The sequence below is a fragment of the Mustela putorius genome, unplaced genomic scaffold (genome assembly GCF_011764305.1).
Source record: "Mustela putorius furo isolate JIRA1106 unplaced genomic scaffold, ASM1176430v1.1 tig00000460_pilon_pilon_pilon, whole genome shotgun sequence".
Classification (NCBI taxonomy): domain Eukaryota; kingdom Metazoa; phylum Chordata; class Mammalia; order Carnivora; family Mustelidae; genus Mustela; species Mustela putorius.
The window spans coordinates 11,779,070-11,800,486 of NW_025421389.1; the positions used below are offsets into that span (position 1 = coordinate 11,779,070).

Sequence of the window (21,417 nt, forward strand, 5' to 3'; positions counted from 1 at the left end):
AACTCAGTGCGTGTAATCGTTAAGAAATCATGATTGCAATCCATAAAGAAAATTGAATGGCTCAAAAGGGACAGAGCAATTGAATGTCTTAGCAAGTCAGGTGGCATCCTACAGGATTACTGGGGTCCTTCTGGGAAGCATAGTGTTTGTTTGGGTCTCAGGTCTGATCTTACCTGTGATTGTCATTACTCGTTCACCCATCGTCCTTTGTCCATCTGGGGACCTTGGGCTACATATGTAGAGTGTATCACGTCCCTGGCTGTGGCCTGCCCTGTTGAAAATCTTTGTCCCTGTACTGGGAAAATGGACTTATGTATTCTTCTTTTTCATTGTGGTTTCTCTGGGTTGAAAGCAGACAGTTGCACTGTGTGAATGTGTATGAGGATGCTTTTTCCTTCTCTGTCCAGATTTATTTATTAAAAGAAAAACACATCTGCATAAAAAAGCCTTAGAACACAGGAAGAATGTCCACTTTGTTTTTCTTTCTGTAGCACCAAGACATGTGGGGTTTCAGCTTCCTCCAAGGGGTTTTTGAAGACTGGCTTTCATCTCAGACAAGGCTTTTTCCCATTGGAAAAAACGGTCCTTTTTTGGTTTAGAAATGTATTTATATAATGTATAAATAAATAAGAAAGTCGAGAGAGAATTTCCTTTCAAAATTTATGGAAAAATGCTGCTTTCTGAACATCATTAATTGGAAGGTGCTGGCTCTTCCCAGTCCTCTTCCACTCTGCGCTTTGGCCTTTATTCTGGTTTAAGATTTCCCAGTATCTCCTGCTCTGTGCCCTCTTTCTCTCCCTCTCTCCTTCTCTGCCATCTGCCTTCCCTGCCAGCTCTTCCCCTCCCACTCCTCTGCCAGCTCCTCCCTGTCTGCCCATCCCCCCCAGCTCCCTCCACCCCCATCCCTGCCTGTGGACCCTGCCGCCCAGCCTGTGCCCCTCTTCCTTCTGCCTCTCCCGGGCTAGCCTTCAGTGACTAAAGCCCTCACTGCAAGAGGCCTGTCTCTGTGTTTGCTTCCTGCGTGGGAGGGAGAGGCAGGCCTTGAGAAAACAGTTCAAAAGTGCAGAAAAACTTTACCTCTTCCAGCCTAAATAAACGGGCTCCACTCCATTTGTTTGCCCAGATTTTTCCTTTGCCCGTGGAGAAAACGCCTCATCTTCCACCTTGGCCAGCCTGGCCTTCCTGGTGATCCTCATGAGCAACCCCCCCCCGCCCCCACCTCCCGCCATGCCAGTCTTGCCCCCCAGATCAGGGTCAGGTGGGCCCTGAGCTGAGCGGATTAGGGTAGAATGTGCGGTGAGACCCCTCAGCTCTGGTGATGTGACTGCTCTCTACAGAGGGTCTCAGGGATTGAGGTGCTTTTCTTCAACGGGAGGAATGTTCTCTATAATGAAAATGATGGGGGGAAACGGAAGGAAATGTCCTGGTGTTCAGCATTTCTGCCGGCCCTGCTTTACCTCTGTGAATAGGTCTGGGTACAAAACAACTGGCTTTGGTATCTGAGGATCTGGGTTTGTGCACTGCTCGGACCACTGCACTGGCCTGACCATCTTAGCAAAGTCACTCAAGTGACCTCTGCGAGCCTCAGTGTCCTCACCTATGTGGTGGAGATAATGCCACAAACCTGGTTGTTTTCAGGATCATGTTAGAATATGGGGGAGAAGGTTCTGTAAAATGTGAGATTCTGTTCTGATAACAGTCCTGAAAAATCAAGGGCAGGAGGCAAGTGAAGTGAAAATAAATTACTCAGCCCCCAATTAACCAGAATCTCCAGGGCCTCAGGGGGGAGGCATCAAAGGCCCACGTGTGAAGTTGAAGAAGAGGAAGCTGGGATTATAGCAAGATGGAGCCTGTCACATATCTTCCCGAGTCTTCTTCAGTGGGGTGATCCTGGGCCACGTTGGCACCAAAAGCCTTATGATCCCGTCATAAGGATTTTAGCTGACTGCAGGGCTGGAGTTTGGCCTCACTTAGAGGTGTGACAGAAGAGTCCATAGGAGATCCTGTGACCATCTGCAAAGCTTTGGAGCCGAAAGGGGCCAATTCAGGCTTTCCTCCTGAGTAATATGGAAACCGGGCTCTGTGTTTTTCTCTGTATTTTCTATGACAAAGAAGTCACATAGTTCTGGGAGATTCAGGACTTGTAAAATGTGTGGTGTGGTGGGAGTCAAGTATAATCATCTACATAGCAAATGATATGAAGCGTGAGACATATGCAGTAAATGGTTTGAAAGGATCATGTTAGAACTTTTGATTATTTAAAATACTCTGTTGTGCTGTCCCTTTTTATGCAGGGATCCGAATATCCACAATCAAAACACTATTTATTTATTTATTTATTTATTTATTTATTAAAGATGTTAAGTGTACTTATTTTTTTTTAAGATTTTATTTTTATTTATTTGACAGAGTGAGAGAGAGATCATAAGTAGGCAGAGAGGCAGGCAAAGAGAGCAGGGGGGGGGGAATCCTCACTTAGCAGAGAGCCCGATGTGGGGCTCGATCCCAGGACCCTGGGATCATTACTTGAGCTGAAGGCAGAGGCTTAACCCACTGAGCCACCCATTTTAAATCGTTAGAGTGTCTTTCATTGAAGGGCACGTGAATGACGAGGATAAAATGCAGCTTAGGTTTGGCAAATTTCAAACACCTAGAAAAGGGTTTTGAGCCCCAAATTACAATTTTGTTTTGTGCCATATTGACTCTGAAATGGCACTCTTAGGGCCTTTTGGAAACCAAAAGGCTTCTTAGGTGCGCTGGATCCTGGAGCTGTGAGGTGTTGTCCTGGCAAGGCACATTTGAGATGATAATTGCTTCGGAACAGGTTTCCCCCTTAACAGACTGGAGGGTGCAGAATAGGTCAGAAATTAGTCTGTTCCATTAAAGCAAAGAGCCAGATTGCGGAGATGTCAATTTCCGTTGACATCTCAGAATCGGATTTTTGTGTTCTTTTTTTCTTATTTTCTCAGTTGCTTCCTTGTACCTGGGAAAATTGCCAGATTCCTTCTCCTTGCTGTCTCTCAAAGCATTAGGAAGTAAAATTGTGTATTTTTTCTTGTAGTCTTGATATTTTACAAGATGCTTTTTAGTTCTGTCCAAGTCACTGGTTACGTACTGAGCACCTCCTAGTAATGAAAATGATGGGGGGAACGGAAAGAAATGTCCTGGTCAGGTGGGGAGAGAATCCCGGATAATGAAAGAATGCTCCGTCTCGTTGCTCTTGGAGACCTGTCCTCGTGCACCTTCTCTTGCCAGGGCTGCTAGAAAAAATGCAGAATTGAGGACTCATTCCAGCTGGGCACACTCATTCAAATATTTCCTCTTTCAGGCCATGTGCCCAATGTGTAGGGTAGGAGAGTTGAACTACTCTTAAGTAGAGAGCAAGAAAATTTAGCTGCAGGACCCAGGGGGCAGTTCTGCTTTCTGGCTCTGATTCTGGAACGGAAGAGCCTCTCTGGGTTTCCCTGAACACCTGGAATTAATTTGGATTTTGCTCTGACTTCGAAACATTTGCTGAGGTGGAGGATGGTGGAGGGCGTAGGAAAGAAATAAATCCAGTGATTAAAAATAGCTTTGCATGTCAGGTGCCTGAACGGATTTGGGAACATGCCTGCAATCCCTTTTGTCTGGCAGGTTTGAACTCCGGCGCTGCCGAATTACAACCGCTTTCATTTGTTTTTCCTGCTCCCCTACCATGTAATGGTCAAGGGCTCATTGGAACCATGTGTGAGCCTGGTGAGTCACCAAATCCTCAGGACTTCAGTGGTAATAATGTGTTAAAACTCCTTGTGGGGGATGGGGCAGGGGTGGATGGAGGGAAGAAGGGAGAGCACTGAAGTCACTTCCTACAGATGTTCAGATGTTCAGAAGCCCTCTCCGCAGGCTTCTTTCCCAGGCCCAGCTGCGGGACCCGCGGCCGGTTTCCCAGTGCGGTGGGGAGCATGCTTTGCCTCCCCCGAGGCCACCTCTCTTGTCCCGTGGCAGCTTCCGGCCGAGAAGGGGCATCCACCTCGGAGGTGGCCCCGGGGTACCCAAGCCCTTTGTACTCTCCGGTGGCGGTGTGCGTGGGCAGCAGGGCCTAGAGGCTGTAACTGGACACTGGCTTGCCTTTTTGGTCAGCCTGGTTGTTGGAGGGCAAATTGGGGATTTTTCTGTACTACTTCTTTGGACTGTTTTTTTAAATTGTCGGGTGACTTGTAGGAGACTAGGTATTAAGAGGAGGGCAGAAGCCTGGTTGTAGTTTTTCCTAATTGATAGGAATCTGTTTCAGAACTCCTGGTGGTGTCCCCTTATGTGGGGCAGCAATGGACTGTTGGGTAGAGAAGGGTGGTTTCAGAAGGGGCGCTCAAGCCCTACCTTGCTCCCTGCTTGCCAGAGCACCGCCTTGCCTGTCCCTCATCTCTCTGTCCCATCATTAGGTCTGTGAAAACAGAGCTGAGGGGCTGGGGAGGGACATTTATTTCCCTTCTTTGCGGTAACCTCAGCCCAGAGGCTTTGTGGATTAGACCATCGCCCTCCGCTGGAAAGCCTGCCTGCCAAGTTTCTAGGGCCTTTCACAGGAGTGAAATCACACCACAACCAGTGGGAGAAAGAGGACCCTGACAGGTCTCTTGATCCCTAGTTCTAATCCACCATCCGCGAATGAGAGAGAGCAACAGAGACGGGATTTGAGATTCCCTGTCACACTGTAATGAGATATTAGTGTCTTCACGGGATAAGTCCTTTTAGAGACCAGGAACAGCTTTCCAGGGACAGTCAACTCTGGGTCAGAGTTTTTTCTATTTCTATTTTTCTATTTCTATTGATCTAAAGGAGTAAAGATGCCTTCTTTCCCACACTGGGACTTTCTAGGCGGCTTGGCACTGCCCCTTGGATTCTCGCCAGCATCCCCAGCCTTTTCTTGCACAGTTAGAAGGTCATGCAGACGTGAACCGTTAGGAAGAATGATCCCCGTGCTCGCTGCTTGTAGGACAGGGGAATCCAAGGTATTGGCTTTCCATCCTGATTTGAGCTCCTCTTTCTCTGATCCAATGACTTCACTTTCCAGATAAAGGCAGTGTTGCTTTCAGACAAGCTCTGTGGTTCAGATGGGCTGTTAAACAAAATGTAGACCTAGCTGTAAGCACCGTGAAAGGTAATCTGAAGCCTTATTTTCCTTTTCCATGAGTTTATCTGTCTCTTGTCAGCTTTCCTATTATGATCCTCCTTTATCTAGAGAATGTCTGCCTGACAATAAAATGTTTGTGCATGAAATGACATGTGGTCCGGGATTAGCTTTATAGTTCTTCAGTGTGTAGGGAAGGAGATGAATTAGGAACGAGTAGTGTTGATAGATTTCGAATACGATTTCATTGTACTCTTCCCTCCGCTTTGGTGGATGTTTGAAAATTGCGATAAGGGAAATTAAAAATGTTATTCAACATTAACCTAGAACCTATTAATAGACTTCTTTTTAGCAAGACACTGATTAAGTGACTTATCCAGTGTGATTATATTAGTGGCAACACTGAGATAAGAGCCCATGGATTTTGACCAACAAGCCAAGGCAAGCCCCGTGCACGCCCCATTATGTCTTTTTCTTTGGTCTTCAGAATTCTCTTTCCAGCTGGGACTATTGTTCTATTTCCTCCTGGGATGGACCAGAAGGCTTCTTCTTGGTTTCTTTTCACTTTAAGAAACATGTTTCAGTAAGACTTTATGTAACTAATTAACCTTATATTATGCACACAATTGCCCATCAAGGTGACTCAGGGATGAACACAGACAGAGAAGGAAGCCAGGTTGTCATTTAACCTGTGTCACTTCGTATGGAAGGAAGGAAGCGTCGCTACCCATAGTCCCGAGAAAGGACAAGATTACAGTCGATTCTGTAAATGGCTTTTAATTATGTCTTTATGGAGCTAGCTCCATAATTCTGGATTTGTTCAGTCCAGGAAAGGTTTTAAGTTTTTAATTATTTTCTCAAATGTATCTAACTTCCAACTAACAAATAAAAGTCCCATTTTCTCTCTCTGAGTTGTCCAAATTTTATTTTCCTTGAATCTCTGATCTAATCCTATTTGCTGCAGCAGTGGAATGGAGTAGGAAGAGCTTGAGTTTAAGAATTGAAAGACTGAGGTCCAGCCCTGTGATTTTACACAAATCTCTTGATCTCTCAGAGCTCTGTTTCCTCATCTGTAAAATGGGGATCCAGTAGTACCTACCAAGGACTCTTGGAAATTTCATGTGTGATATCATGAAATAGTATTCATGAACGGTCTTAGTGGACCATAAACTGGTTTTCAGATGTCAGGCATATTAGCCATTGTTGTTGTTTCTTGCATGCTGCTCTTGATGGGAAAAGTAACCCCCCCAACCCGCGCCCTCCCTCCCCACAGATAGTATCATCATGGTAACCTGCTAGGGTTTGGCCAGTTGGATGGTTGTGCAGACTGGAATAATTCACCTGGCATTTCTAGTTCTTAGCTTTGTTTCTCATCACCTAACCCTCAGATTCAGACCCTAGATGCTCTGCTTTATTGTGTAGTTTAAGGAAGGTGAGGAGAGAGACATCTTAGGTCAATAAGGTGCTGTCCTGACTTCTCCTGGGACAAACATCACTTCTGGCATAGAGTCTATGTAACCTGGTTGATATGAGACATTTGGTTCCAAACAACTGAACAGAATGTCATGAAAAGTCACATGAAAACATCCTAGACAGGTTCTTGGACATTGAACAGCCCTTACCCTTGACTTACACATAACTGAATTAAAACCGTTGTTCTGCATTTGACTTAAAACATCCTTGGGGTTGCATATAAACTTTTGTTCAGGGTCAGGCCACAATGCGAAAGGAGCAGATGTTTCCATGCATTCAGAATGGCCCAGTTCGTTATGCCCCTACTAATTCAGGGAGTGCTCCCTGCTCGTTTCCGACTCGATACTGTGCCGTCTTGCTAAGATGAGAGTTTGGGCCTGTTACTCATTCACTGGCTTCTGTACAATTCTATTCTCTGAAACTTAGGGTGATTCTTATAAATACTAACTCACATTTAGGGTCCTGAGGGATAATTGCTGGGTAGGAAATCCGATATGCTCGTAAACGTTTTCAGTTTCCCATGTGTTGTGTTTAGAGTCTCTACTGTATTGGGGTAATATATCTTCAGGACAGGTTCTCAGCATTTTGAGACAAATGTGTTATTTGAATTTAAGATACTGCAATTACAAATATTAACACAAAGGCAATTTTAGTACTTTAGTGAATTTCCGAGATGGGGGGGTTGATTAATTTCTACATGCCATCCTTCAAATTAGAAATATTTGGTACCTGATGCAAAAATATTATAACAGACCGTGAGCTAAAATGTGGCGGGAATAACAGAGAGGCCTGTTTGGGCTAAACTAGGTCGGATTCTCCATCTGTGTAATGATTTTATTATTGTTGTCAATCAGTGTAATTAACACAACTGCTGTGATTACAAACTAGCACCATAGGTGGAATTTTTGCGTTCATATTTTCTGTGAAGACAATTTAATCTTTTAGATTAATGTCTGCTTCCAAATATGATTATTCATCATCATTTATTTTTTTTAATTTTTTAAAGATTTTATTCATTTATTTGACAGACAGAGATCACAAGTAGGTAGAGAGGCAGGCAGAGAGAGAGGAGGAAGCAGGCTCCCTGCTGAGCAGAGAGACTGATGTGGGGCTCGATCCCAGAACCCTGGGATCATGACCTGAGCTGGAGGCAGAGGCTTTAACCCACTGAGCCACCCAGGCGCTCCTATTCATCATCATTTAAATGCAATGCCCGGGCTACTACTGATAAAAGCCAATCCTGGCTAATTGTTCATTCACTTAGAGAGGGGAGGGTTTGCATTTTTTTTTTTTTAAACCAATGCTCCCCACTGTTTAACAAGGGAGAAAAGCTCTTACTTTTCCTGTCTGAATCCTTTGTGTCCAAGGGCAGTAACATGCCTTCTCCTGAGCTCATTGAGCCCAAATGCAGGTGTCCCAAGTGTATGGGGTTGGCCTCCACCAGCCAGCTGGGCTGTGAGGCTGTGAGCACTTTTCCAAGAGATCCAGCAGCCAGGGGCAGAGCTGATGGGCATGGCGCAGCCGCAGCTGACAGCATGTTGACCAGGCTTTTGGAGATGGCATTGAGGTAGACAGGCAAAAGTATTCCAGCTGCTTCTCTTGGAGAGAGCGAGTGAGAGCCTGGAAGGGCTGGTTCCCTAACAGGAAGCAGGAACCTGCATGGAGTGTTGTCAGGCCAACGGTCCTGTCCAGACCATACTGTCAAAGTGTGCAGGGTTATAGGAAGCAGACTCCAGGAAACCTCTTTCTCAGGCTTTCTGCTGTCATCCTTGGCCTTCACATCCCCTTGGCATCTTCCATGTAGGAGATGCCTGGGGCCTCCTAGCCAATCCCATCCTTCAGTTCCAGCCTCTAGCACAACCATTGTGCCTTTGGCCGGCCTGTATTTTCCACATGTGTTGTCCTGGCCAATTTCTGCCATCAGTAAAGTTCTTTTCATCGAATCATAAATCAGTGGTGGGAACAAACACACAAAACAAAACCCACACAGTTCAAGTTCATGCATTTGTGTTGGACAGGAGTGAAGGGAAGGGAAGTTGATTCAAATTTGGAAAACAGTGGATTCACTAAACATTTGTTGATTGACTCCTGTGTTCTGCCCTGTGCTAGGAGGCCAGGATGCTTTCAAAAGGAATGTTCTTGGGTGAAATAAAAAGTCCCTTTCTCTGAGGTGACACCAACTTCTACTCTAAGTGGAGACATTTCTGGACCTGGCACTTGGCTGTTCTTGGGTGTGTAGAGTGGGGACAAAGGGGCAGTATTGATGTCTTTCTTGGTGACTCATTTGATGATTACTCCATTGTTTGAAGGGCTAGATGTTATGTAATCAAAATTTTATCCCCTCCCCCATTTTTCCCTCTTAACAATCTGGGATTTTCCATCATTTTGTCAACCTTCCTGGAGGCATGTTGATTTTTCCACTAGATTACTAGATTTTTTGGGGCTTGGCCCAGGGCAGCCCAAGCTCTCCCCTCCCTAGAACTTCAGATCCACCCTCAGTGGCAGGGCCTGGGGAGCAGCTGCTGTGAGCCCTTCTGTGCTTTTAGGGGAGAACTGGACTGCAAGCTGTTTCCTGAAGGCATCACTCACAGCAAACCAGAGAGAAAGTGCTCGCTCTTCTCTCTTGCAATGCAGTTTCCGTTCATTTTGACGTTGAGAGGCAATTTATTTGCTCCTTTTTTCAGAGATCACCAGTCATCATCTTTTCCCTTCTGTGTTTCCATGAATTCAGCCAGTACACATACAGATGTCCAGGGAATTTTTTTTAACTGGTCAGGGAGCTGGGATGGCTAGTTGAGGAACACCAATGGCAGCATTGCCTGGAACCCAGCCATTGTATAAGTCAGTTTCATATGATACCCTCAAGACCCAGGGTGAGGAAGAGGGCTTCTGGAAATTACTACAGCAAAGTATACCACTGCCCTAAGATCACGCCATGGCTAGTAGGAATTCTCAGGTTTTTTTTGTTTTTTGTTTTTGTTTTCCTTTTTTGCCCATGAGCTTTTTGTGGGAACTAGTACTTAAGGTGAATACTGGGGATTTTTAACCTGAGCCATATTTATGTATCTTTGCTTTGAACATCATCTGTGATTACAAGAGGGATTGGACATAGAGATAAAAATAGAGATGGATGTTGCAAAGGATGACACGTTCATGGGCGTGCAGAAGTTGATCCTTCACTCTTCCTTGCCACCTTCAGGGTAGATATTACCTCTCATATGCACTTCAACTTCATCCTCTTAGGCTACCTATATCGCCATCTCCCTTTCACCACAGCTACTGTAAGAACTTTTTATCAAGTGTTCCCACTATTCCTAGTTATCTGCTCAACCCTTCTTTACCAAGTAGCTAAGGTGATCTTCTCTCTCTTTTTCCATTTTTATATTGTGATAAAATATACCTCCCATAAAATTCAGCACCTGAACCCTTTTTAAGTGTGCAGGTCAGTGGTGTTATGTACATTCATAGTGTGCACAACCGTCAACACCATCCATCTCCAGAACTTTTTCCATCTTGTAAAACTGAAACTTTGTTCCCATTAAATAACAACTCCCCGTTCCCTTCTCCCTCCAGGCTATGGCAGCTACCATTCCCCTTTCTGTCTCCATGAATTTGATTATTTGAAGGACCTCATGTAATCTGTCTTTTGGTGATTGGCTTGTCTCATCTAGCATAATGTGAAGGTTCATCCACGTCATAATCCATGTCAGAATGCCCTTCTTTAAGGCTGAATACTACCACCTTGTATGTATATACTACTTTGCTTATCCATTCATCTGTTGATGGACACTTGGGCTGCCTCCACATTTTAGCTATCGTGAACAATGCTGCTGTGAACAGAGGTATACAAATCTATCTTTAGGACCCTGCTTCAGCTCTTTCAGGTATATCGTGAGTTCCTAAAACTCAACAACAAAAACCCAACAACTCTATTAAAAGTGAGCACAACCCTTGAATTGACATTTCTGCGGAGAAGATACAAAAATGGCCAATAAGCACATGGAAAGATGCTAACGTTCATTACTCATTAGGGAAATTCAAATCAGAACTACAGCGTGGTACCACTTCATGTCCATTAGGGTGCCTTAAAAAAGCCCATGCTTACCTTGCCACCTCCTCTCAAGCAACTGTCCTCCTGGTTCCTCTGCTCCTACTGCATTGATCTTTTTGATACGAAAATGGGCCATATTTCCCCTCCTCCCCCCATTTCCTAAAGTTCGTTTGTGCTCCTCCTGTTGTCTAGGACTCTGGTTCTCTAATTGTGTGGTCATCAGGAGCCCCTGGATTGTGTGTTAAAAGCACAGATTTCTGTGCTCCCCTACCCCCTCCCAGAAGTTCTGATTCAGGAGGTCCGGAGTAGAGCTGAGAATTTGAATTTTTAACAGTTTCCCGGTGATGATGATGATGATGCAGGTGGTCTGGGGACCACACCTGGGGAATTCTGGTCTAGAATATTTTTTCTATTTTAAACAAGTATGCATGTTTTAGATCTCAGGTCAAGCATCTCTGTTCTCCTAAGGGAGGCCTTTTCCGAGTCCTCCAGACTTCCGGGAATTCTTGTTCTATGTTAACCTCTCATTTTCTGCATCTCCTATGAAACCCGTATTGATGTGTTTGAATGTTTAATTGTATTAACTAGTTTTATAATGCCTGACTTCCCTGCCAGCCACTGATATCCAGCTTCATAAGGGCAGAGATCATTTCTGTCTTGCTCACTGCTTGCTTCCCTAATTCCTTGCACAGAGCGAGTGCTCAGTGATGATGCATTGAATGAATGAATGTTGTCATTTCCTTTTCATGGAAGTAGGTAGCCACATTAATTCTCTCAGTGAATGTGAAGGTTGATCAGGGGCTATGACTGAATTAGTAAAGCTTTGCAGAAAGAGTAAGCATTTTTAAATTTTTTATTATTTTTTAATTTTTGGTCAAGGATGTAGAACATTCTAGTCAAATGTCAGTTTTGGTTTTTTTTTTTTTTAGGGGCTTAGCACACTGTGGAAAGCCCCCCAAATTTTACCTGCCCTAGTGAGGACGTTAGTACAGTTATTTCTCAGATTGCCTTCTTCAAGCCATTCAAACCCTGTTACCTTTTATGGGTGGTTAACTACCTAGTAGTTTTTTAAAACTGAGGTACAATTAGCTTATATTAGTTTGAGGTATACGACATAATGATTTGATATTTGTATCTGTTGCTTAAAGATGACTACAGTGTCTAGTCTTTATCACCTGTGTTGTTTTATTATTCATTTATTTTTTTCTTTACAGATATGGAATGTGCTGATGTCCCACTCTTGACTCCAAGCAGCAAAGAAATGATGTCTCAAGCATTGAAAGCTACTTTCAGTGGTTTCTCTAAAGAACAGCAACGCCTGGGAATTCCCAAAGGTGTGTTTTGTTGTTGGGAGAAGAGAGGGATGGGATCAGACTTATGGGTGAGGTTAGTTATCTCACCTGCAGTGTGAGACCGACATTATGACTAACCACTTCCGTCAGCCCCTGGAGATGGTGGCAGACGTTTCCTAGAACAATTGTAGACCCATGCCAGTGCTTCCCCATCTCCCAGGTTTTGACACTGCCATCTTGGTCTTGGACAGTGGTTCCCAAAGTTGTTTGCACACGAGATTCAGGACTTGAAGAAATCCCACAGCTCAGGCCATGTCCCAGGCCCATGAAGTTGAAATTCCTGGTAATTCCAGAGCACAGTTGAGCTTAGAAAACAGTCTTAGAGTCATTCTGGGCCATCATTGGATGAATTTAGTGAGCTACATTTCTTGGAATTTAACTGATTGCTCTTCTCTTTTCCATGTGCTTTGGTGAAATGTGTTTATGCATGGGTCTTCTCCTCTGAAAGGGTTTATTCAGGGATGTAAGGGGACTGGAGTTGTCAGAAAGGACAAATGACTGGAGAAACTTAAGCCTCCAGCTGGCAACATTTCCTGAGCAACTGAGAGCAGAGAGAACACTTTTCTCTCCAGTCAGAGTGACTGCAGAGTGGGCTGTCTCCAGCCCAGTCACACCCACATCTTAGACAGAGTCTGTGAATGTACCTCCAAACCTTTTCTCATGTATATACTGCTTCATCACAAACCTCGGCTGACAGCAATGCCCAACATCCTATTAGCATCACAAAGCAGAATCAAGTGAATATTGACCTTGGGTTTTCTAGCATCTCATAAAGTCATCTGCTGGATTGAAGGGGGTGGGATGGAGCTGGGCAGCAGGTGCATTGTGAGCCCCGCAGCTGGCCTTCCTGCCATCCTTGGAGCTCTGAGAGCGCCACGCTGGTTCAGTCGTGCTCAACCCCAGCCACGCGGGAAGAGCACGTCTTGCCTGTTCTCTGATGCTGCTCCACGCTTGTAGGGTGTCTGGTATGATGAAATCAGGTGCCTGATAATGCTGTTAGGACTAAGGACCATTTGAATGGCTTACTATTACTAGTTGCTATGATTATGACTAGCCATCGTTAGCGAGGATAAAAATGATTAATTCTAATGTCTAAGGTCAGTCATGACAGTGAAGAGCAGGAATAGGAGGGAGCAGTCTCCAGAACACGCTTGACTTTGTTCTTATTGCTATGAAAGACATCATTCTGTTCTTTGGTCCTGGGCTTTAAAAAAAAAAAAAAGAAGCCTCATGAAAGTAAGGTTGTGAGAGAGGAGGTTCATCAGTCTCTGTCTGAATAGAGGTGTGTGTGTGTGGGGGTCTACTCCTGTCTTACTTTTTGGCTAATGGGCATGATCTCCAAGCTTGCAGGCCAAGGATATTGAGTGTGGGGCAGAGGGAAGGTTATGGAGAGTGCCCCATGACATGCCTTTATAGGCTGGTGCTTCCTAAACCTGTGAATCAGAGAACAGATCGTTCAGTGTCCTCCCTGAGGCCTGGGCAGGAGGGAAAGCCTGACCTGCTGGGTCATTTGATCTCTTTCTTCAGACCCCCGGCAGTGGACAGAAACCCATGTTCGAGACTGGGTGATGTGGGCCGTGAATGAGTTCAGCCTGAAAGGTGTGGACTTCCAGAAGTTCTGTATGAATGGAGCAGCTCTCTGTGCACTCGGGAAGGACTGCTTTCTCGAGCTGGCCCCAGACTTTGTTGGGGACATCTTGTGGGAACATCTCGAGATCCTGCAGAAAGGTAAAGGTGTGGGGAGGGAGTGAGGAGGAAGCTGTGTGGGGTTGCTGCTGCGGTGGGTGGCGGAGGATACCCGAGGGCGGGACATCCATGCCAGTACCTGTGGGTATCCTATCGCGGCGTATACTGTCTCTGTAGACATGCCCGGCTGGTGTGCAGCAGGTGCTCAATAAATGCAGCAGGTGCTCAATAAATGTCAGTTTTTTTCTTTTATGTATTGGAGGTTCAGATTTTAACATTTTGCAAGATGGCACTCCCAAGGCATTTCGCTAGCCAGAATTCTAAACCCAATCCTTACCTTGGACTCATGGGCTGTTTGAGCAGGGTCAGCAGCCAGCTCCCAAGACAGATCGTTGGTTGTATTTTTTTTTTTCTGGCCCCTTAATACACAGTCCCTTGATCCATGGCAGTGTGATACCTGCCCACTTGCACTAGAGAGCTTCGCTTCTCAGAGCTACTTACTAAGATTGGCTTCTTGGCCCCCTGCCTGGGAGGGTGGGAAGGGATTGGCGCACTGTGGGCTACCTTTTTCATCAGGAGCACAAATGGGGGGTTAGGTCGGGACACCGTGTTGCAACCTTGTAATGACATGGCCTCCCCTACCAGCCTCTTCCAACCTTTTTGGACCAAGTGACTCATGTACCACAGTCCTGGCTGAGTATAGAAACAGCAGCAGGCGGCAAACTTGGGTGTTTTTGCACTTATTTTTCTGAATTTCTTCTTAAAATAAATTGCAGTTACCAGCAGTCAGTGGTGCCCTCCAGCTGACTGTAAGCCTAGAAGCCCATTGCCCTCTCTGACCCAGGCCCACCCTTTCCCTGTGGTCACCAGCTCCAACCCTTGGCGCAGATGCCACAGCGGGGGTGGGGGGGGGCAGGGAGCAAAGCTCTGGATTAGCACTTTTCTTCTATATAATACCTTCCTTTGTGTAAGGATATTTTCCACTCCTCAATGCTCAGGAGAGCCCCAAATTAGATTCCTCTGGGCCCAGAAGTGTTATCTTTCTTCTTTCTCTTCAGCGTCTGCACTGGAAAATAAATAAATAAACAGTCCAGAGCTAGGTGAATCTTGCTGCGGCTGCCTCCGCTGGGGACGGCGGGGCCCGGGCTTCCCGAAGGCCCGAGGCCGTGTCCACGTTAACTGCTCCAACACCCACTCCTATGGGTTGACACGAGTGACCTGTTTATAGAGGGAAAAGACAGGGCAGGCTCCTAAGAGATCTGATATAACCGTTGGTGTATAAACACAACGGTGGATTCTACCAGACTGTGTAACCCAAATATATCCCAGTAATATGCATTTTCCTTGTATTTGTCTCCATGGAGCGACCAGGTGTGCCAGAGTACCTGTGATCACAGTCATGACTAATAACTGTAGAACAGCTCCTGTTTCCCGAGTGCTTTCCGATCCATTTTCTCACTGGATTCTCAAAATAGCCCTGTGAAATAAGAGGGCCGTGTGCTCTTGGTGTCCTCATCTGTAAAATGAGGGCAGATTAGGTGGTTTCCTCAAGATCACTCATTTCCTTAAACTTGGTCTTTTGGGTTTAATTTCCTGCCCTGCATTTTTTGTATAATAATATGGACTCGCAGAGCAGTGTCTGGGCCGCCAAGATGGGTGTGACCTACCTTCCTGCGAAGGACCAGCTTCAGAGAATGTAGACCCATCAGGAAGTCATTGAAAATATTGGAGGACAAAACGTCCTATCATCCCACCCATTTGCTCCTGGGAAAGGTGGTAGGAACTATTTCTCCTTAGGGTCTTGAAGAGCCCAGCTCGAGGTGTGTGTGGAGGCTACAGCTTTTGTTCTGTAATTAAACCAGAACAACACAGCCCCAGAACATAGCTGTTTGGGGTGGGGTGGAAGGCCAAGCGGACAGGGATGTTTCAATCTGATAAGGGGTTAAAGCAGAGTTTAATAATTTTATCTCCACTGGGAACTGTTTTCCCTGTACAGGCATAAACTTGTTTTCCCAGCAGCCTCTGCTCCCAACAAGCTATCAGATATCGGAGGAAAAACCTAAGCCAACACTCCTTCTGTGTGCCTGAGTCTGACAGGGAAATAGAATGAGAGCATTCCATGCAATGTTTGGGGTCACACCACTGGATTCCAGGGGAACGAGAGGATCCCCCAGCACCTCAGCTCACCTACATTCCGTTCTCATGCCAAGGGGAGCTGGCACCTGGTTGCCAACAGCAGTTGGTGATAACAGTTCTCTGTCTTCGCACGTGCCCCACCTTATCCATCCACCCAATGGTCACCTTACCAGTATCCTGTTCTTCTCTGAGCCTCAGGGTGATGGGAAAAAAAAAAAAAAACAAACAAAAAACCAACAACACAACACAAAAACCAGACATCTGTTAGAAGTGGAGGCCCTGAAGTATAACCACCTAAAGATGATAATATATTTCCAAAAAAAGTTTTGGAACCGATTGGTTCGAGCATTCGGGACAGATTCGGGTAAATTCCCAAGACAGCAGCCTTTCATGGAGCAAGCGTGCATCAGAATGAGGGTGGGATGCCTTCCCAAGCCTTAGAGATTACTCACTGGTGCTGCTTCCAAGATATTAAATCCCCATTTTGCAGCTACTGAAATAATCGACTTAGCCATACTTTTGTGATCTCATCTCTAGACAAGGCCCCAGTCAGGGTAGACTCAGACACCAGCTCAGTTAATGAACATGCCGATTTCTTGGGGGAGGGACTGAGATCATTGTAGTCCTTTCGTCCAAGGTCCTTTTAGGCCAAACGTTACTTGTCTGTTGACCTCTCTGTTTGGTTCCCTGCCCTGTCTGTTACAGAGGATGTGAAACCATATCAAGTGAATGGAGTCAACCCTACCTATCCAGAATCCCGCTATACCTCGGATTACTTCATTAGTAAGTTCGTTCTTCCGCTCTTCTCTCATTTTGCTTGCTGTAGTGGGAACCTAGGAAAGGATTCCTGTCCCACGTGACCTCAGGCTCCTTCATGGTAATTCTGTGGAAAATAACATTGTCTTCAATGTGGCCTCTCTGTTATTTATTTTGCTGTTCCCCCGAGGCACGAGCCTTGAAACTCTTTACATGTTGCTATTTTTATTAACCTGCCAACTCCTCTACACACCAGGATCTCTCCCAATACTTTCAGCATGAAAGTCATGTAGAAGGACTGCAATTTGGCCCATGAACTTTGATCTTACTTGATCCTGGGTACCATGGTGGCCATCAGAGGTTGGGATTAGGGATTTGGTTATGGCCCTTGTTCTTTCCCCTTTTACTAGTAGATACGACAGCATTTCCTCTGATCCTTCCTCAAGAGTGTGCCGTGTGGCTTTAGATTCTGTTACAGAAGATAAAGCCTTCTCCCTTGTAGTAGACAATACCTAACCTTACGGGAGAGGGGGCCAGAAGAAGCAGATTAGGGTAGGGCTGTTCTTATCTGCTGGCCTTGCTTTTGAAGGGAGTCTTGAGCAGGTTTGTTTTCCTTTTATCTTTTTATTTTATTTTGATTTTTATTCTAATAGCAGCAATGATATTAAGTATTGAGATGGCGAGAGCAAGAAGGGTTGGTCGGCATTTTACACACGTACTCTTTGCTTTTCTTCACAGCGCTCTAAGGGAGATTGCAATCATCCCTATTTTAGAGATGTGTAAATTAAGCCAGAAAAGGGAAGTCTCTTGTTAACTAGTTGAGCAAGCTGAAGCACCCAGACCCTTCTGACCTAAAATATGCTCCTTTCCTTCTCTAAGGTAGTTAGCTTGTTTTCGTCTTGTGGGGCTGCTGTGAATGGCGAAGACCTGCCTGTTGTAGGTCCAAATTGACCCTCGATCCAACGGCACATATTCTCTGTTTCCAGGTTATGGTATCGAGCATGCTCAGTGCGTTCCTCCCTCAGAGTTCTCAGAGCCTAGCTTCATCACAGAGTCCTACCAGACACTCCATCCCATCAGCTCGGAGGAGCTCCTCTCCCTCAAGTATGAGAATGACTACCCTTCTGTCATTCTCCGGGACCCTCTGCAGACAGACACCTTGCAGACTGACTACTTTGCCATCAAGCAAGAAGTCGTAACCCCGGACAACATGTGCATGGGAAGGACCAGTCGTGGTAGGTCAGATTTCTTCTCTAGAAGCTCTTGGGCTTTCAAATGTAACTTACTTTGTGAGTTTTTCAGGTCCTGTTATTTTTTTCTTTGCTATTGGCCCTGTACATTCCTGAATTTCAGCCTTTCCATTAGAATGTCTAGATATTAAGAGCTTTCCAACATGAAAGTGTGGCCCAGTTCGCCATGATGACAAAGACCGTGTGTCAATGGTGGAATTGGCGTGATGACCAATCCCATTTCTCATTTGGGTAAAATATTTCATTAAGTGATAACTCTAGTGGAAAGTGGTTGTTTTTTAAGGTGTGATTTATCTTCTTTGAGAGCATTTTGCTTGGGGAAGATAAAATCCAATAAGAATGGTTCAGGTGACCCTCCCGGAAAGCCCTTAGCTTCTCATGTAGCCTAGCAATCCTCTTAGAGTTGTCCTGTGTCAGACTGCATACCCGGCATGTTATCTGAATGACCTCTGCATCTCAGCCTGGGCTCTCCAGCCTCCTGTGACTTCTCTGGTTTGGGAAGATACAAGATGGTTAACCAACGGTTTATTTGGAACCAGTCATCAGCACTGTGGTGAAAGTATGTATTTAGCTAAAGGACCAGGGAAAGAGGTGGCCAGAGGCTTCCAAAAGAAGGTACTCTTGTTGACATGACCATTATGATAATGATAAAATATTCACCGACAGTGAAGTAAATGTTTCAAAAATAGAGCTGACTGACTTTGTAAAAAAAAAAAAAAAAAAAAAAAGGAAAAGAAAAGAAAAGAAAAAGGTTAAGTACACCTGAATTTAAGATCAGGACACGAATGCTCAGAGGCGCAGCCTGACTCCTCAGGTGTTTGGATATCTTTGTGTCTGAGAGAGGTTCAGTCCTCTGTAAGGAGGGATTTGTTCATCAAGGAAGAACTAGCTAATTTCTAGAGAGCTGAAAAAAAAAATGACTTTTCCAGTGGATAAAGGAGAAAACACTACGGACAGGAGATAATAGGAGCTCATCCAAGTGGTGATCTGAGGCTTTTAGTCACGGGAGTCAGGCCTCATAGGGATGTCTGCTCAGTGCTGACCCTGCTGTCCTCCTCTGAGTCTCTCATAGTGGAGCCCAAAGACATCTTTACTTTGAAGAATCACCCAGCAGCCACCAGGGGCCATAAATGTCGTCGTCGTCGTCTTCTTCGAGCGTCAGTCTCATGCTTCCTCCCAGCAGGCCCTAGGAAGAGTGGCAGAGGCCCTGCAGAGGGAAAGTCCCTAGCAAAATCTGAACCTGCAGTCTTCCTTCTTAGGGCCTCAGGGTGTTTGTGTGTCAGACCGAAGGGGATGGGTGGAACCAGTTTTGCCTTCCCCTTTCTGACTCTTTTTTCTTATTTTTGGATGCATGTCTATTTAAATACACACACATGTGTGTGTGCGTATCTTTTTTTTTCTTTTTTCTTCAGGCAGGTCAAAGCACCAAAACTACTTTCTTTCTCCTGGGACTGTCTGTGCATGTATGTGATGAGGCCAGGGCTGAGGGTTGGGCCTAGCCATAGTGTCACTCGGGGAGCTCTGCCATCACCTTGTTTCTAAATTGTGCCTGGCTTTATTTTTCTATGATCGTCCCTTCTGTCTCTCCTTCTCTCGGTCCTGGGTTTGGGGCTCCATCATCCTTCCAACCCCATGTCAGTTTCTGGGGAGCAGATCGTGACCCGTACAAAGAGGCAGGAGTTGTTTCTCTCTGACCCTGTTCCCCTTCCCTCACAGCAAACCGACCATGGCGTTGGCCCCCGAGAGGAAGCCCTTGTTGTTCACAGCTGCTGTCTGCATGTTAGAGGTCCTGCAGACCTGCCCTCGGATGCGTGGTGATTGGTTAGACAGAAAGTATGACTGTTGGCTGGTGATTAGTAGTAATGATCACAGTATCTGTGGACCGCATTATAGGATACAAAGCGCTTCTGTGTCCCTCTTCTTCGGACTCTAAGTACTGTCTTTGTGTCAGTCTGTCCAGAGCGTTGCTGGGGAGGGTCCCCCGTCTGCTGCGTAGCGTGCTCTGAGGTCTGTCTGGTGGAGTCAGATGGCTTTGGAAGGCCTTGCTCTGAGACAGTTCACAGAGAAGCTGGCCAGTGGGCGTTTTAGAGGACACAGGCTTCCCTGCCTGAGCACAGTAGCATAACTGAGTGCCTCATCCAGTTGGAGCCAACCCATTTTTGGAGAAAATACCCGTAAACGAAGGTTCCCAACTCCAGGATTGTGAAATAGAGCTAAAATGAAAGCAGCCTACTGCTCTAAACCACAACTCTCAACAGAGTTACATTTGGCTCATGTTTGAGAAGCTGCCAGAGGGTGGTTATGGCCTAGTTTCGTGCCCTTGCTTCTCGGGGCTCCTTGGAGACTCAGCTCGCCTGCTTTGGAAAGTTCAGTCTATGTGCCCTCCAAATGGAAAAGTGACTGATAGAGAATCGTTTCAGAGCGATTGAGGTAGAAATGCTGCCTAAGTATCAGTCACTTGCTGGGTGTTCTCCATGAAGAGATGAGTTGTCTTTCTTAAGCTGTTGGTGTGTTTGCCTTGTGGAGAACCTGAATGACCATTAAGATGGGTATCTGGTCTCAGCAAACACCTCTTGAGGAGATGCCGCCAATTTTCCTTGTTCTATTAAAAAGAGGCTATTGCATTCCGGTTGTAGGCTGTTTTCTTGAGTCTTTTCCTGTGAATTTCTGGAAGAGACTATTCTTTCATTTGTTAGGATAATAAAAAACTTACAGATATGCCAGTGGGTGGGGTAGGCAGTGCCAGGAACTCATGGAGAGCTCCTAGTTTGCCTTCTGGAGATTACTCTTCTTTGGATGACTCGAGGAAGGAATGAGATTAAGTGGATATACCTACCTTTCTGTTTGCAGCAGCACTGGAGGGGATAAGAGGTTTGGGAAATCTTCTTACAACAGTAGCTTTGCAAAAAGTATATATTTAACTGAATACCTTTTATTGTGGATTTTTTTGGTTGCGTGTTTAAATTTTATGAGCAACATATCTTCCCTCCTAATTACTATACATCTAATTTTGGATTGGACACCATAATTAAGTATTTGAATTCCATTCTTTTAACCAATTCTCACTATTATGAAGGGGAGAATATGCCAGAAACCCACCAGTATTAGCTTGTATCGGCGGGCCGTATTCTGGGATTTGAACTTTATAGCAGACCTGCTGCCCCTAAACAGTGTAGAGTTGACATGTTATTTCTACACACACGTCTGTCACGTCCGTTTGCCTCTTGGCTTGTGATGACCTGAGACGGTCATGGAGTCTCCCGTGATTTAATTTAGGTTACCTGAAAAATCTCTGAAAGGAGAACACAGAAAATATTCCTGTGAGCTTTTCAGCTTTTAGATACATTTATTTTCCTCCAAATTATTTATTTTTTTTGGTTTGTCTCCCTTTTCATGGCATTTTTGCCAATGGAAATTTCTCTAGAGCTATTACGCAATCATAGCAGCTGTTTATAACCTGGTTTGGGAAATTAATGAACTTGCATGATCTTGTGGTCAGTTAAGAATGCCTTAAGCAACTCATGGAGTAAAGGATTTCTGACATAGCTATGGACCTTAACTCTTTAATCAACTCCTTTATGTTTTATTGCACCCACTCCCCCACTGAAG

At 45.3% G+C, this 21,417-nt stretch overlaps 1 protein-coding gene across 6 annotated transcripts in view; it reads left to right on the forward strand.

Moving 5' to 3' along the window:
* ETS1 (ETS proto-oncogene 1, transcription factor) overlaps positions 1 to 21,417 on the forward strand; it is a 129,233-nt gene that overhangs the window by 83,973 nt on the left and 23,843 nt on the right. For 5 of the 6 annotated variants that reach the window (XM_045080359.1, XM_045080361.1, XM_045080364.1 and 2 more), the window contains 4 exons: positions 11,843 to 11,962; positions 13,508 to 13,708; positions 16,508 to 16,585; positions 17,545 to 17,793. In XM_045080359.1, coding sequence (XP_044936294.1) covers positions 11,843 to 11,962; positions 13,508 to 13,708; positions 16,508 to 16,585; positions 17,545 to 17,793 — 648 coding nt within the window. Of the gene's footprint in view, positions 1 to 3,633; positions 3,736 to 11,842; positions 11,963 to 13,507; positions 13,709 to 16,507; positions 16,586 to 17,544; positions 17,794 to 21,417 lie in introns of all 6 variants that reach the window. The other variant, XM_045080360.1, reaches the window with a different exon arrangement.